Genomic DNA, 12316 nt, shown 5'->3' with positions numbered 1-12316 from the left:
TGTCTTTTAAAACATTCATAGTAATATATTTGTTTTTATAAAAATTTTATCCAAGGCCCTGGCCGGTTGGCTCAGTGGTAGAGCATTGGCCTGGTGTGCAGGAGTCTCAGGTTCAATTCCCGGCCAGGGCACACAGGAGAAGCGCCCATCTGCTTCTCCACCCCTCCCCCTCTCCTTCCTCTCGGTCTCTCTCTTCCCCTCCTGCAGCCAGGGCTCCACTGGAACAGGGTTGGCCCAGGCACTGAGGATGGCTCTGTGGCCTCTGTCTCGGGCACTGGAATGGCTCTGGTTGCAACAGAGCGATGCCCCAGATGGGCAGAGCATCGCCCCCCTGGTGGGCATGCCGGGTGGATCCCGGTCAGGCTCATGCGAGAGTCTGTCTGACTGCCTCCCGTTTCCAACTTCAGAAAACTACAAATAAATAAATAAATGAAAATTTTATCCAAAATTTTATTTTTTAATCAAAAAGAAAGTCAAATGCTACAGAGAAAAAAATAGCAATCAACCATAACAAAGACTGTCTAAAACTCCTGTGTGTCCATTCTTCCTTCTGTTAGCATGCCACCTGATTTGTATTCTGTCATCCATAAGACCAGTGATGACAGCTGTACTCAAATCCATTTTCTCTGCAATCTGGGGACCCCATTGATTTCCATTCTCATATGAAATGCCTGCTAGGACACTGCCTTAATATTGTCCTCCCAGTTCACAAGCTAATAATAAAAAGGTATTTCTGTTTACCATCAATTACTACCACTACGATAATAGTAATCAAAACCTCTAATCTGACACTATTGCTTCCCCCACTCTCCCACACACCCCAGAAAGCCTTTCCCTTCTTATTCATGTTAGACTTTATGGAAACCCTTTAAACTCCCCAATGTTTTATCTACAAACCTTCCTAATGCACATCCATCTTGTTCACTTTCTTTACCTTCCCTCATGTTCTTTATTCCTTGTAAGGCCCACTCCAATTTTTATATTTTAAATCTTATTCCCTCCCAACTTTCTCAGAAATCTTACATTATTTTATTATCATTAAATTAATGCTCTCTTCTGTTCATTCAAAACATTCTACCTATTTGATTCACCTAACACTGGGCCTCTCCCATATACACCTCACTCTTCACAGTTACTAATTTGAAAAAACTAGTCACTGACATTTATAGAAACAGAAGAAATGTAAAAAAAAAAAAAAGAATTTTATTTTTAAAGTTTTAATTTATTGAGTATATATGACATATAACATTGTATAAATTTTAGGTGTACATGTTAATTTGATAAATTTATATTTTGTATTAAAAATTATTTTTGAAACACAAATTTTATTATGTTACCTCACAGTTACAGCTTACTTCTTGCAGTAGTAGTAAGGCCACAAGGGGAGTTCACACATACTCTCAAACATCTGCCCTTTCTGTAGTACTGGTGATTTTTTGGTACCTTCTAAAAAACAGACTTCAGATCCACAGTCAAGCTTTTTTTCTTATAATAAATGACTACAAAATAACAACTGGTATCACAGCTAATATTTAAAATCAACACAAACTTTAAAGATTAGACATATATTGGGATTTTTATTGATTATAAAAGCACTTGACTTTGAATATTCTAGTATAGGATTCACTCAATAAATTTTTATTCATTAGGAAAGAAAGGTCTGTAGTAAATCATCATAACTCCTCGTACCTGGTGTGTAAGTAAAACGTTGAGACTGGCTTTTTTTCCTCTTGCCATTGCAAAGATAAAAGTGCACCTGCACTGCAGCTGTAACTGCTGGGTTATGATATGGAGGGACTTCAAGGACAATGTGAGCCTAAGGAGCATGGAAAGCAAGATTGTGTTACACTCAAAACTAAAAATGACATCCACCTGCTAAACTCAGCACTACTCTTGAGTCTTATCTACTCTGGACCTTCCATGATAGATCATTATGCACACCAACTGATCATGACTAGAGATTTATTCTATGGCGACACCAGTCTATGGGTACTTTAAAGTAAACCACCAAAGGGACAACAGCTTTTTACTCACCCAATTTGGTTTCTAGTTATAGCAGAAATAAAAAGTCTTATATAACATACTGTGTAGTAAAATACTTTGTTCTACTGAATATTACAGGTTACTATACATCTTAACTGGAAGTCTATTCTAGTTTTTAATTAAGCTTATTATTTCCCAAATTATGTTATAGTTTAGATTTCTTATCTTAAATTTTATATTCAAAATGTTTTAATCAAAGAAAGTGAAGGGATTAGCCAAAATCATATATACATAATACATACAGACAACAGTGTAGCAATAGCCAAAGGAAAAAAAGGGGTGAAGGTAGGGGAGAGAGGACAAAGCGGGGGAAATGCGGATGAAAAGAGACTTTGCATGGGGCATAGTGGGGCACAATATGGTATGTAGAGGGTGTTATACTCAAGTAGGACACTTAAAACCGTATCAATATAATAAATTAAAAATAAAAAATTTTAAAAATGTTCTAAATTGGCAATATACAAAATTTATATCCATATAGAAATAATTTTACACAAGCAAGGTGAAAACCTTTAGTTCCAAACCAATTTTCACCTTTAACCTAATTTCTCCCAGGTCTTTGGAGAGTACTGTGGAAAGTATTCCCACAGAAGTGCTCTCAGAGAAGATGCCATCTCCATTCCAACCAGGAAGGAACCACAGCTTTGCGTTGAATCCTGAATGGCTTGACACTGAGCAATAGTGTGTACTAAGTACACAAATCCCTGAGAGCTTGTCCTTTTAGTTTTTGCCCACTATATATGGTCTTTACTGAATTTGTTTGATTTCTTCACTTTATTTGAATTCAGAGAAGCTAATTAATGATAACTTCACTAAGAAACTTCTAATAATTTTTCGTGTGTGTGTGTGTGTGTGTGTGAGAGACAGAGGCAGAGAGAGACAGAGAGAGGGACAGACAGACAGGAAGCATCAATTCTTCATTGTGGCACCCTAGTTGTTCATTGATTGCTTTCTTATATGTGCCTTGATCGGGGGGCTACAGCAGACCGAGTGACCCTTTGCTCAAGCCAGCGACTTTGGGCTCAAGCTGGTGAGCCTTGCTCAAACCAGATGAGCCCAAGCTCAAGCTGGTGATCTCAGGGCCTCGAACCTGGGTCCTCCACATCCCAGTCTGACGCTCTATCCACTGTGCCACTGCCTGACGATACCAATTATATTTCCTAAAATTTAATTTTAATATCACAAAGTATCTATCTCACATCCAAATTTCTAAACATTTTATTTTTCTATTATTCAATAGATAAAAGACTTCTCATCTACACCACATGCAGCATTATCAAATTTTCTCATTAAGCTTCTTAAATATTTCTAAAAAAAAAAGGTAAATTTCTTACCCCTTGACATTTTTCCCTGATTATTTTCCCTTCTACCTCCCACTGAGGTCGTCCATCTGTTGAGAGAAACAATTTACAGTTAAAAGTAATTCAACTAGATAAGCAGAGAAGAAGAATAACTCTGCTGAGAGAATAGCTAAATGTTTATATCTCCATCAGAAAGTGAGTTCTAATTGTGAGGTGTTTTGTCTTTTCGTTGACTGGATCTGGAAAAAAGATAAAAATTTAAAAAAAATAAAAAAATAAAAAGATAAAAGTAATTCAAGTCACAAAGCATATAAACAAAATCTAATGTATTTAATATCATATATTTATTGGCAAAGAGAATCTGTTCCTCACTGGCTTCCATTATGAAAATAAAATGTGTACCCATGAGGGGAAAATAGGGAGAAAGATTTTGGGCTACCTGAGTCAGCAGGCCTCATAGATTCTATCAAGCGATATTTGACAATCCTGTGAGAGCACTTCCATCAAATGTGGCCAACTTCTGCTTTATGCCTTAAGTCCCTGGTCAGCAAACGGTAGCTCGTGAGCCACATGCGGCTCTTTGGCCCCTTGAGTGTGGCTCTTCCACAAAAATACCATGTGCGGGCGCTACCTCAATAAGGAATGTACCTACCTATATACCTATATAGTTTAAGTTTAAAAATTTTGGCTCTCAAAAGAAATTTCAATCATTGTACTGTTGATATTTGGCTCTGTTGACTAATGAGCTTACCGACCACTGCCTTAAGTAATGGAAAATTCACTCTCTCACCAAGTAACTCATTTCATCTTTGGACAATAATTGCTGCTGGAAAGCTCTTTTTGATAGATTAAGTCTGTCTCCTTACAATATCCAACCACCAGTCAAGGTACTACTCCTTATAGCCACCATCTAAAAACATTTTGAGTGCTTCTCTGGCAGACAAGATTTCAGATGTTGAAAAACAGCTATGTTTGCCTGCGTCGCCTCTTAGGCTGGCTAGCACCCCTAATTCTGCATCTATCACTTATACAATAGTTTAGCTTTCTTGATCACTCTTCTTTGAACATTCCTCCAGTGTGACCATCTTCCTCAAAATGCACCAGGCCAAGAACTGACTAGCCCAGGTGAGAAATGACCTTGACTCAGCATTTTAGAGAGTAACTGAGGCTCATGATGACCTTATATAAAGATGCTGTGACTCTGTTAATAAAAGTTGTCTGAGTTGCACCATGTTTTCATGTGTGGTCAGCAAGTGTCCCTCAGTCTGCCACATTTCCTACTGCCAAGCTCAAGCTCCCACACACACTATGCATTTATGCAGCTGGGGTTCCCCTAGCCCAACCCTTGTTACATTAATTTCTCCCTGCTAGACTTCACTTTCTTGGATCCCTTGGCTTGTCAAGATCTTTTTTAGGTACTGATGATCTTCTAAAATAGGTTTCCAGGCTTTCCAGATTTGTGTCACCTGAAGAGCTGGCCAGTATATTTTCTCCCTTTATCCCAAGTGAATTGTTTACCTGGGGAGAACCTCATCTGCTACTGAAGCTCTCACTCCAGTCTGATGAATTATTTTCATGTCATGGGCATTCACCCAGTGACTAACCTATACAAGTATCTTCATAGTCAGCATGACTTCATTTGGTCCATGAAAATATTAGGAGACTCAAATCAAATGCCTTCCAGACTGTGATTATCATTTTGCAGTCCAGTCACTAAGTAATGGCTACCCTTATGCATAAGAGACACTATAGACCAAGGGTTCCCAAACTTTTTACACAGGGGGCCAGTTCACTGTCCCTCAGACTGTTGGAGGGCTGGATTATAAAAAAAAACTATGAGCAAATCCCTATGCACACTGCACGTATCTTATTTTAAAGTAAAAAAACAAAACGGGAACAAATACAATATTTAAAATAAAGAACAAGTAAATTTAAATCAACAAACTGATCAGTATTTCAATGGGAACTATGCTCCTCTCACTGACCACCAATGAAAGAGGTGTCCCTTCCAGAAGTGTGGCGGGGGCCAGATAAATGGCCTTAGGGGGCCGCAGTTTGGGGACCCCTGCATAGACAAACCCTATGCCCACTTAGAATTACAGCTCAGTTCAGCAGTCATTTGCTGCATCCCCTATACCAGGCACTTTGGGTTACTGAGATAATGGATACAGGATATCCTGCCTTCAGTCTGTGGATGAAAGGCAAATACAAACATTTCATTATAATGAAATGTGGTAGTTACACTGATAAAAAGTGCATTCTTAAAGTACCAAAAGTATAACAGTCAGGGACCTTTTCCTAGTTTTGGGATGGAGGTATGAGACAAGAAAGGCTGAGGAGCCCTTGAACTAAGGCTTAAATATAAGGTGGAACTTAGATGATGAGGGTGGAAGGGCAGTCTAGGCCTAAGATACAGCATGAGCAAATAGGCAAGATGACAAAAACCACATGATATAGGGAACCATAAACAGTTGTGTTGGTGGAGTATCAAGTATGAGGCAGGGAGCAATAAGAAATAAGGCTGGAAAGATAGGCAACATTAAGAAACCTAAAAAATGAAGAGATCACTGAAGGTGCTTTCAGAATGGGAGTTCCATGTTTAGAACTGCAATCTCATCTGAAGCCAGTTAACTGCCCCATGATTCAATTTAAATCAAAGACTCTTAAAAGCTCTGGGTTAAATATAATGAATTCTGCAATAAAACTGCTTTATACATACGTATTTATTATATTCAGATATAAATAAAATTTTATAACAGAAAGGGATAGCTTTGAAATACTATCTTTCCTCATACTTCTTGTTTTGCTTAAAATATGGCCTCTGTAGAAAGACAGTCATTGACAATTTGATATAAACAGCTTGCGATTCTGTCACTATCACTTTCTCTCTTACCTCATATAGGACTTTTATCTGGAATTATCTTGTTCACCTATTTATGTTTATTGTCTGCACACCCACTAGAACGTAGGCTCTATCAAAGCAAGCAACCTGAAGTCTTTACTTACCTAGACTAGTGTCTTCCACATAGCAGCTGCTTTACATATAATTCATGAATTAATAACTTGTGAAACGAAACTGGTATTTCTTTAAGATATGCAGGTATTGGTTAGGGTTGAAGGGTTAGAGGAAGTGAATCTTAAGGGAGAAGAAGACAGCTGGAAACATTTTTTTCCAGTCCAAGAATAAGGAGGCCTGGATATTAATGTAGTTGAGGAACCCAGTGAGAGAAAACTGGTTTGTGAAGTCTGACATGTTTTCCTATTTCAAGTATCAGTGGGACTTAAGTACCAATACTAAGTGAGTACTTTTAAGCACAGGTTAGAAATTTATTTAGGATCAAGAATATGGCTAAAGATAGAGATTTGGTGGCTGATAAAATTTACCAGAACAAAGGACTATAATGAAAGCTGAATATAGAACCTTGAAAAACATCTATATTTAAGTGCCAGAAAGGCTGATATAAAAAGATGAGTAAGGCCTGACCAGGTGATGGCGCAGTGGATAGAGCGTCGGACTGGGATGCTGAGGAACCAGGTTCAAGACCCCGAAGTCGCCAGCGTGAGCGCGGGCTCATCTGGTTCGAGCAAGGGCTCACTAGCTTGGACCTAAGGTCGCCGGCTCCAGCAAGGGGTTACTTGGTCTGCTGAAGGTCCGTGGTCAAGGCACATATGAGAAAGCAGTCAATGAACAACTAAGGTGTCTCAACGCGCAACAAAAAACTAATGATTGATTCTTCTCATCTCTCCGTTCCTGTCTGTCTGTCCCTGTCTATCCCTCTCTCTGACTCTGTTAAAAAAAAAAAAAAAATATGAGTAGGAATAGTTGAAGATGTGCTGAAAACCAAATAAGTACAATTATATAAAAGCCAAGAAAGAAAAGGGTGTTATGAAGAGGAGTGGATAGCTGACTGTCAAATTTTTAGGAAGTTATGATTTCAATACAGTAAAAGACAAAAGACTGAAAAGTAAGTAGCAAGCGATTACTTTTTTGAGAGGTTGGATGATAAATGAAAGAGAAATAAAACCACAGCTTATGAGGATGACAGAGTCAAAGGAAAGGGAATGTTTAGGATGAGAAGACTTGCACATATTTAAATTCCAAGAAAAAGGATTCAGTGGAAAAAGAGGTACTTCAAATTACACGAGACATACTATGAGGTGATGAATAGCCTCAAACACTTAATTTTAAAAAAGATGAAAGGATGAAAAATGACTAAAAATTTAGATTAATAAAAAAATTAAGCTCCCCAAAAGTTGAAAAAAAATACAGAAAATAGAGAAACAAAACAAAGTCACAACCGGAAGTATCAATAAAGACAAGTACTCTGGGCCCTGGCTGGTTGGCTCAGTGGTAGAGTGTCGGCCTGGCGTGCAGGAGTCCTGGGTTCGATTCCCAGCCAGGGCACACAGGAGAAGCGCCCATCTGCTTCTCCACCCCTCCCCCTCTCCTTCCTCTCTGTCTCTCTCTTCCCCTCCTGCAGCCAAGGCTCCATTGAAGCAAAGGTGGCCCGGGCACCGGGGATGGCTCCTTGGCCTCTGCCTCAGGTGCTAGAATGGCTCTGGATGCAACAGAGCAATGCCCCAGATGGGCAGAGCATCGCCCCCTGGTGGGCATGCCGGGTGGATCCTGGTCGGGCGCATGCGGAGTCTGTCTGACTGCCTCCCCGTTTCTAACTTTAGGAAAATACAAAAAAAAAAAAGACAAGTACTCTGGAAAAACTGATTTAAAAAAGAGATGATACAAGCCCTGGCCGGTTGGCTCAGTGGTAGAGCATTGGCCTGGAGTGCAGGAGTCCCGGGTTTGATTCCCGGCCAGGGCACACAGGAGAAGTGCCCATCTACTTCTCTACCCTTCCCCCTCTCCTTCCTCTCTGTCTCTCTCTTCCCCTCCCGCAGTCAGGACTCCATTGGAGCAAAGTTGGCCCAGGCGCTGAGGATGGCTCTATGGCCTCTGCCTCAGGCGCTAGAATGGCTCTGGTTGCAACAGAGTGGCGCCCCAGATGGGCAGAGCATCGCCCCCCGGTGGGCATGTTGGGTGGATCCCGGTCGGGCGCATGCGGGAGTCTGCCTGACTGCCTCCCCGTTTCCAACTTCAGAAAAATAAAAATAAAAATAAATAAATAAAATTAAAACTTTCCTTACTCAAAATTAAAGAAAAAAAGAGATGATACAAATAATAATATGAATTATTTTTAAAGGCATAAAGATGCAAGTAGTGAATTTTACAAGCAAATCAATCTCAATAAATTAGAAAACTCAGGTGAAATAAATAAAATACAGATATAAAATAATAAATAAAATGTATTGGTCTCTGTTTCCAGTTCCTAGCACAGAGGCTCCTAAAACCCTTGTAATTTCCTAATAAGAGCACTAGAAGCATCTTTTGTTTTAATATTTGGTTTCTGACACAAGGTCCTAATAAATCCCTTGGAATTTCCTATTATCAAATAAGTGTCTTGCTTGACCTGTGGTGGCACAGTAGACAGTACTGACCCAGGACACTGAGGTTACCAGTTTGAAACCCAAGGCTGCAGGCTTGAGTGTGGGCACAGGCTCACTGGCTTGAGTGAGGGTGGCCAGCTCAAGTGCAGGATCATGACATGCATGGTCAAGGCAATCAATGGACAACTAAAGTGAAACAACTACCAGTTGATGGTTCTCACTCTCCTGCCTCTTTCTTTCTCTCTCCTTCTTCACTCTCAAAAAAAAAAAAAAATCCCCACAAAAAACAAGCGTCTTTGTTTCAAGGAGGTGACCCTGGGTGGGTTTCTGGAGGCAGGCCGGTCACTAGAAAGACCAAACTATCATAATTAGAAGCTTTGCACTTTCAGACCCAGGCCCCACGTTTTATTGATTGCTTTCTCGTATGTGCCTTGACCGCAGGCCTTCAGCAGACCGAGTAACCCCTTGCTCGAGCCAGCGACCTTGGGTCCAAGTTGGTGAACTTTTGCTCAAACTAGATGAACCCACGCTCAAGCTGGCGACCTCAGGGTCTCGAACCTGGATCCTTTGCATCCCAGTCCGACGCTCTATCCACTGCGCCACCGCCCGGTCAGGCAGTCCTTTCATTTTTAGCATTTTTTTTTTTTTTTCTTTAAGACTTTATTCAGTTTTAGAAAGACAGAGAGAGAAGTAGGGGGAGGAGCAGGAAGCATCAACTTCCATAGGTGCCTTGACCAGGAAAGCCTAGGGCTTTGAACTGGCAACTTCAGCATTCCAGGTCAATACTTGATCCACCACAGTTCAGGTTGTTCCATTATTCTAATAAGAATGGTATTTTTTTTAATTTATTTATTCATTTTAGAGAGGAGAGGGAGAGACAGAGAGGGGGGGGGGCGACAGAGAGAGAAGGGGGGAGGAGCTGGAAGCATCAACTCCCATATGTGCCTTGACCAGGCAAGCCCAGGGTTTCGAACCGGCAACTTCAGCATTTCCAGGTCGATGCTTTATCCACTGCGCCACCACAGGTCAGGCCTATAAGAATGGTATTTTATTCCACTTTTTTAAATGCTTAAAATATATGAGGAAGAAAATAATTAGAAAAATGTTTTAAATATGCTCAAGAGGGCTAAAATAAAACACTCTAATAGACATACAATTCTCCTTTTTTTTTTCCTACAGAGAAACAGAGAGAGTCAGAGAGAGGGATAGACAGGGACAGGCAGACAGGAACAGAGAGAGATGAGAAGCATTAATCATCAGTTTTTTGTTGTGACATCTTAGTTGTTCATTGATTGCTTTCTCATATGTGCCTTGACTGTGGGCCTTCAGCAGACTGAGTAACAACCCCTTGCTTGAGCCAGCGACCTTGGGTCCAAGCTGGTGAGCTTTGCTCAAACCCGATGAGCCCATGCTCAAGCTGGTGACCTTGGGGTCTCAAACCTGGGTCCTCCGCATCCCAGTCCGACGCTTTATCTACTGTGCCACCGCCTGGTCAGGCAATTCTTCTCCTTTTTTAAAAATTAAGATATAATTCAATTGTGCACCTAAAACCTGTATAATTTTATTAACTAGTGTCACGCTTCAATAAGTACAATTAAAGATATAATTCATATAATTATACATAAAATTCACCCTTTTAAAGTATACAATTCAGAGGTTTTTATATTCATAGAACTCGATAACCATTACTACTATCTAAATTGCAGAAACCCCATGTTCATTAGTAGTCACTCCTCATTGACACCTCCCTCTAACCTCTTAAAATCACTAATTTAATTTCTAATCTCTATAAATTGCTGATTCTGGACATTCTGTGCTGGCTTCTTTCACTTAGCACAGTGTTTCCAAGGTTTATGCATGTTGTAGCATGAATAATAACTTAATTGCTTTTATTGGCTGAATAATATCCCATTATTGTATTAATATACCACACATTTTGTTTATCCATTTACTGGCTGATAAGCACTTGGGTTGTTTCCATTTTTTGGCTATTATGAATAATGCTGCTATAAGCATTTGTGTCCAAGTTTCTGTGTAACATATGTTTTCAATTCTCTTGAGTATATATATACCTAGGAGTAAAACTACTGGACCATTCTACTTTTGAGACATCCTTAATGAAGACTTAACATTTATATGAAAATGTAATATATGTTTGACTTACAATAAAATCTGCATAAATGATACATGTAGCTTTATAAAAATTATTTTGTGTTTAATGTCAGTGAAACATCTGAATAATTCATTTTATCCTTTTGCCCCTCCGTTTGAGGTCAGTCAACTCAAATCTTATATTATGTACCTTGTCCTTTTTCAAGAAAAATGATTTTCGATTCTGGAAGTATATTAGATCCCGTCACAATCATTTCATGGCCTCCATTTACGGAACAACTGTTGATACTGTACTTCTCAATATGAGGAAGTTCTTGAGCAGACCGCTGGGCTGTTTTTATTTTTAAGAGTTAAGAAGAAATAAAATATTAGTGTACAATTTTTTCATATATAAATGACTAATTTAAGCTCTAAAATGAAAATAAAGAGAAGCAAACTCTGTCTGGTCTTTTTCAATTCAAGACAACGGTAACAATATCCACCAAAATAACTACACTATTTAGAAAATAAAACAGATTCACTAGATTCATGTGATTTCTAAATTATTTTCTTAGACTACAACTGTAAAGAAACCAACTAATAAAAATTATTTAATACCTACACCTTCGTAATGACTTCAACACATTCACCTCATCCAACTTTTCTTTTTAGCTTGTCTTTAATACATTTCTTCCTACAACTGTTAAAATTGACAAATCTAGCCTGACCTACGGTGGCGTAGTGGATCAAGTGTCGACCTGGAAACACTGAGGTTGCCAGTTCGAAACCCTGGAGCTGCCTGGTCAAGGCACATATGGGAGTTGTTTCCTGCTCCTCCCCCCTTCTCTCTCTCTCTCCCCTCTCTAAAATAAATAAATAATATTAAAAAAAATTGACAAATCTAATATAAAAGATAAATTAAATCCAAAGATGTGTAATTATGTTGCATACAATTAAAAGACGACGAATTTAAAAAAAAATAAGTTTCTAAGGGACAAACACAAGAGTAGCCCTTTCAATCAAGAAAACATCTAGATGCCTGACCAGTGGTGGTGCAATGGATGGAGTGTCAACCTGGGACACTAATATCCCAGGTTTGAAGCCCTGAGGTAACCTGCTTGAGCACAGGCTCATCCAACTTGAGCATGGGGTCTTCGGCTTGAGCACAGGATCATCAACATGATCCCATGGTCTCTGGCTTGAACCCAAAGGTTGCTAGCTTGAAGCCCAATGTTGCTGGCTTGAGCAAGGGGGTCACTGGCTTGGATTGAGCCCCCAGGGTCAAAGCACATGTGAGAAGCAATCAATGAACAACTAAAGTGATACAACTGTAAATTGATGCTTCTCATCTACCTCCCTTCCTACTCCCCCCAAATATCTAAATCATCACTGTGATATCAAAATTTCACTTTGAATAATTTCTAAACTGAAATTAACTA

At 39.5% G+C, this 12316-nt stretch overlaps 1 protein-coding gene across 4 annotated transcripts in view; it reads right to left on the bottom strand.

Annotated features, from left to right (window-relative positions):
• NFATC3 (nuclear factor of activated T cells 3) overlaps positions 1 to 12316 on the bottom strand; it is a 123984-nt gene that overhangs the window by 35746 nt on the left and 75922 nt on the right. For all 4 annotated transcript variants that reach the window (XM_066350108.1, XM_066350109.1, XM_066350110.1 and 1 more), the window contains exons 6-8: positions 11089 to 11229; positions 3378 to 3433; positions 1690 to 1816 (exon numbers count right to left, since the gene is read on the bottom strand). In XM_066350108.1, coding sequence (XP_066206205.1) covers positions 1690 to 1816; positions 3378 to 3433; positions 11089 to 11229 — 324 coding nt within the window. The remainder of the gene's footprint in view (positions 1 to 1689; positions 1817 to 3377; positions 3434 to 11088; positions 11230 to 12316) is intronic.

This window comes from Saccopteryx leptura, chromosome 9, assembly GCF_036850995.1.
Source record: "Saccopteryx leptura isolate mSacLep1 chromosome 9, mSacLep1_pri_phased_curated, whole genome shotgun sequence".
Classification (NCBI taxonomy): Eukaryota; Metazoa; Chordata; class Mammalia; order Chiroptera; family Emballonuridae; genus Saccopteryx; species Saccopteryx leptura.
Note: the sequence above shows the minus strand (reverse complement) of the source record. Positions and strands in the feature narration are given on the sequence as shown.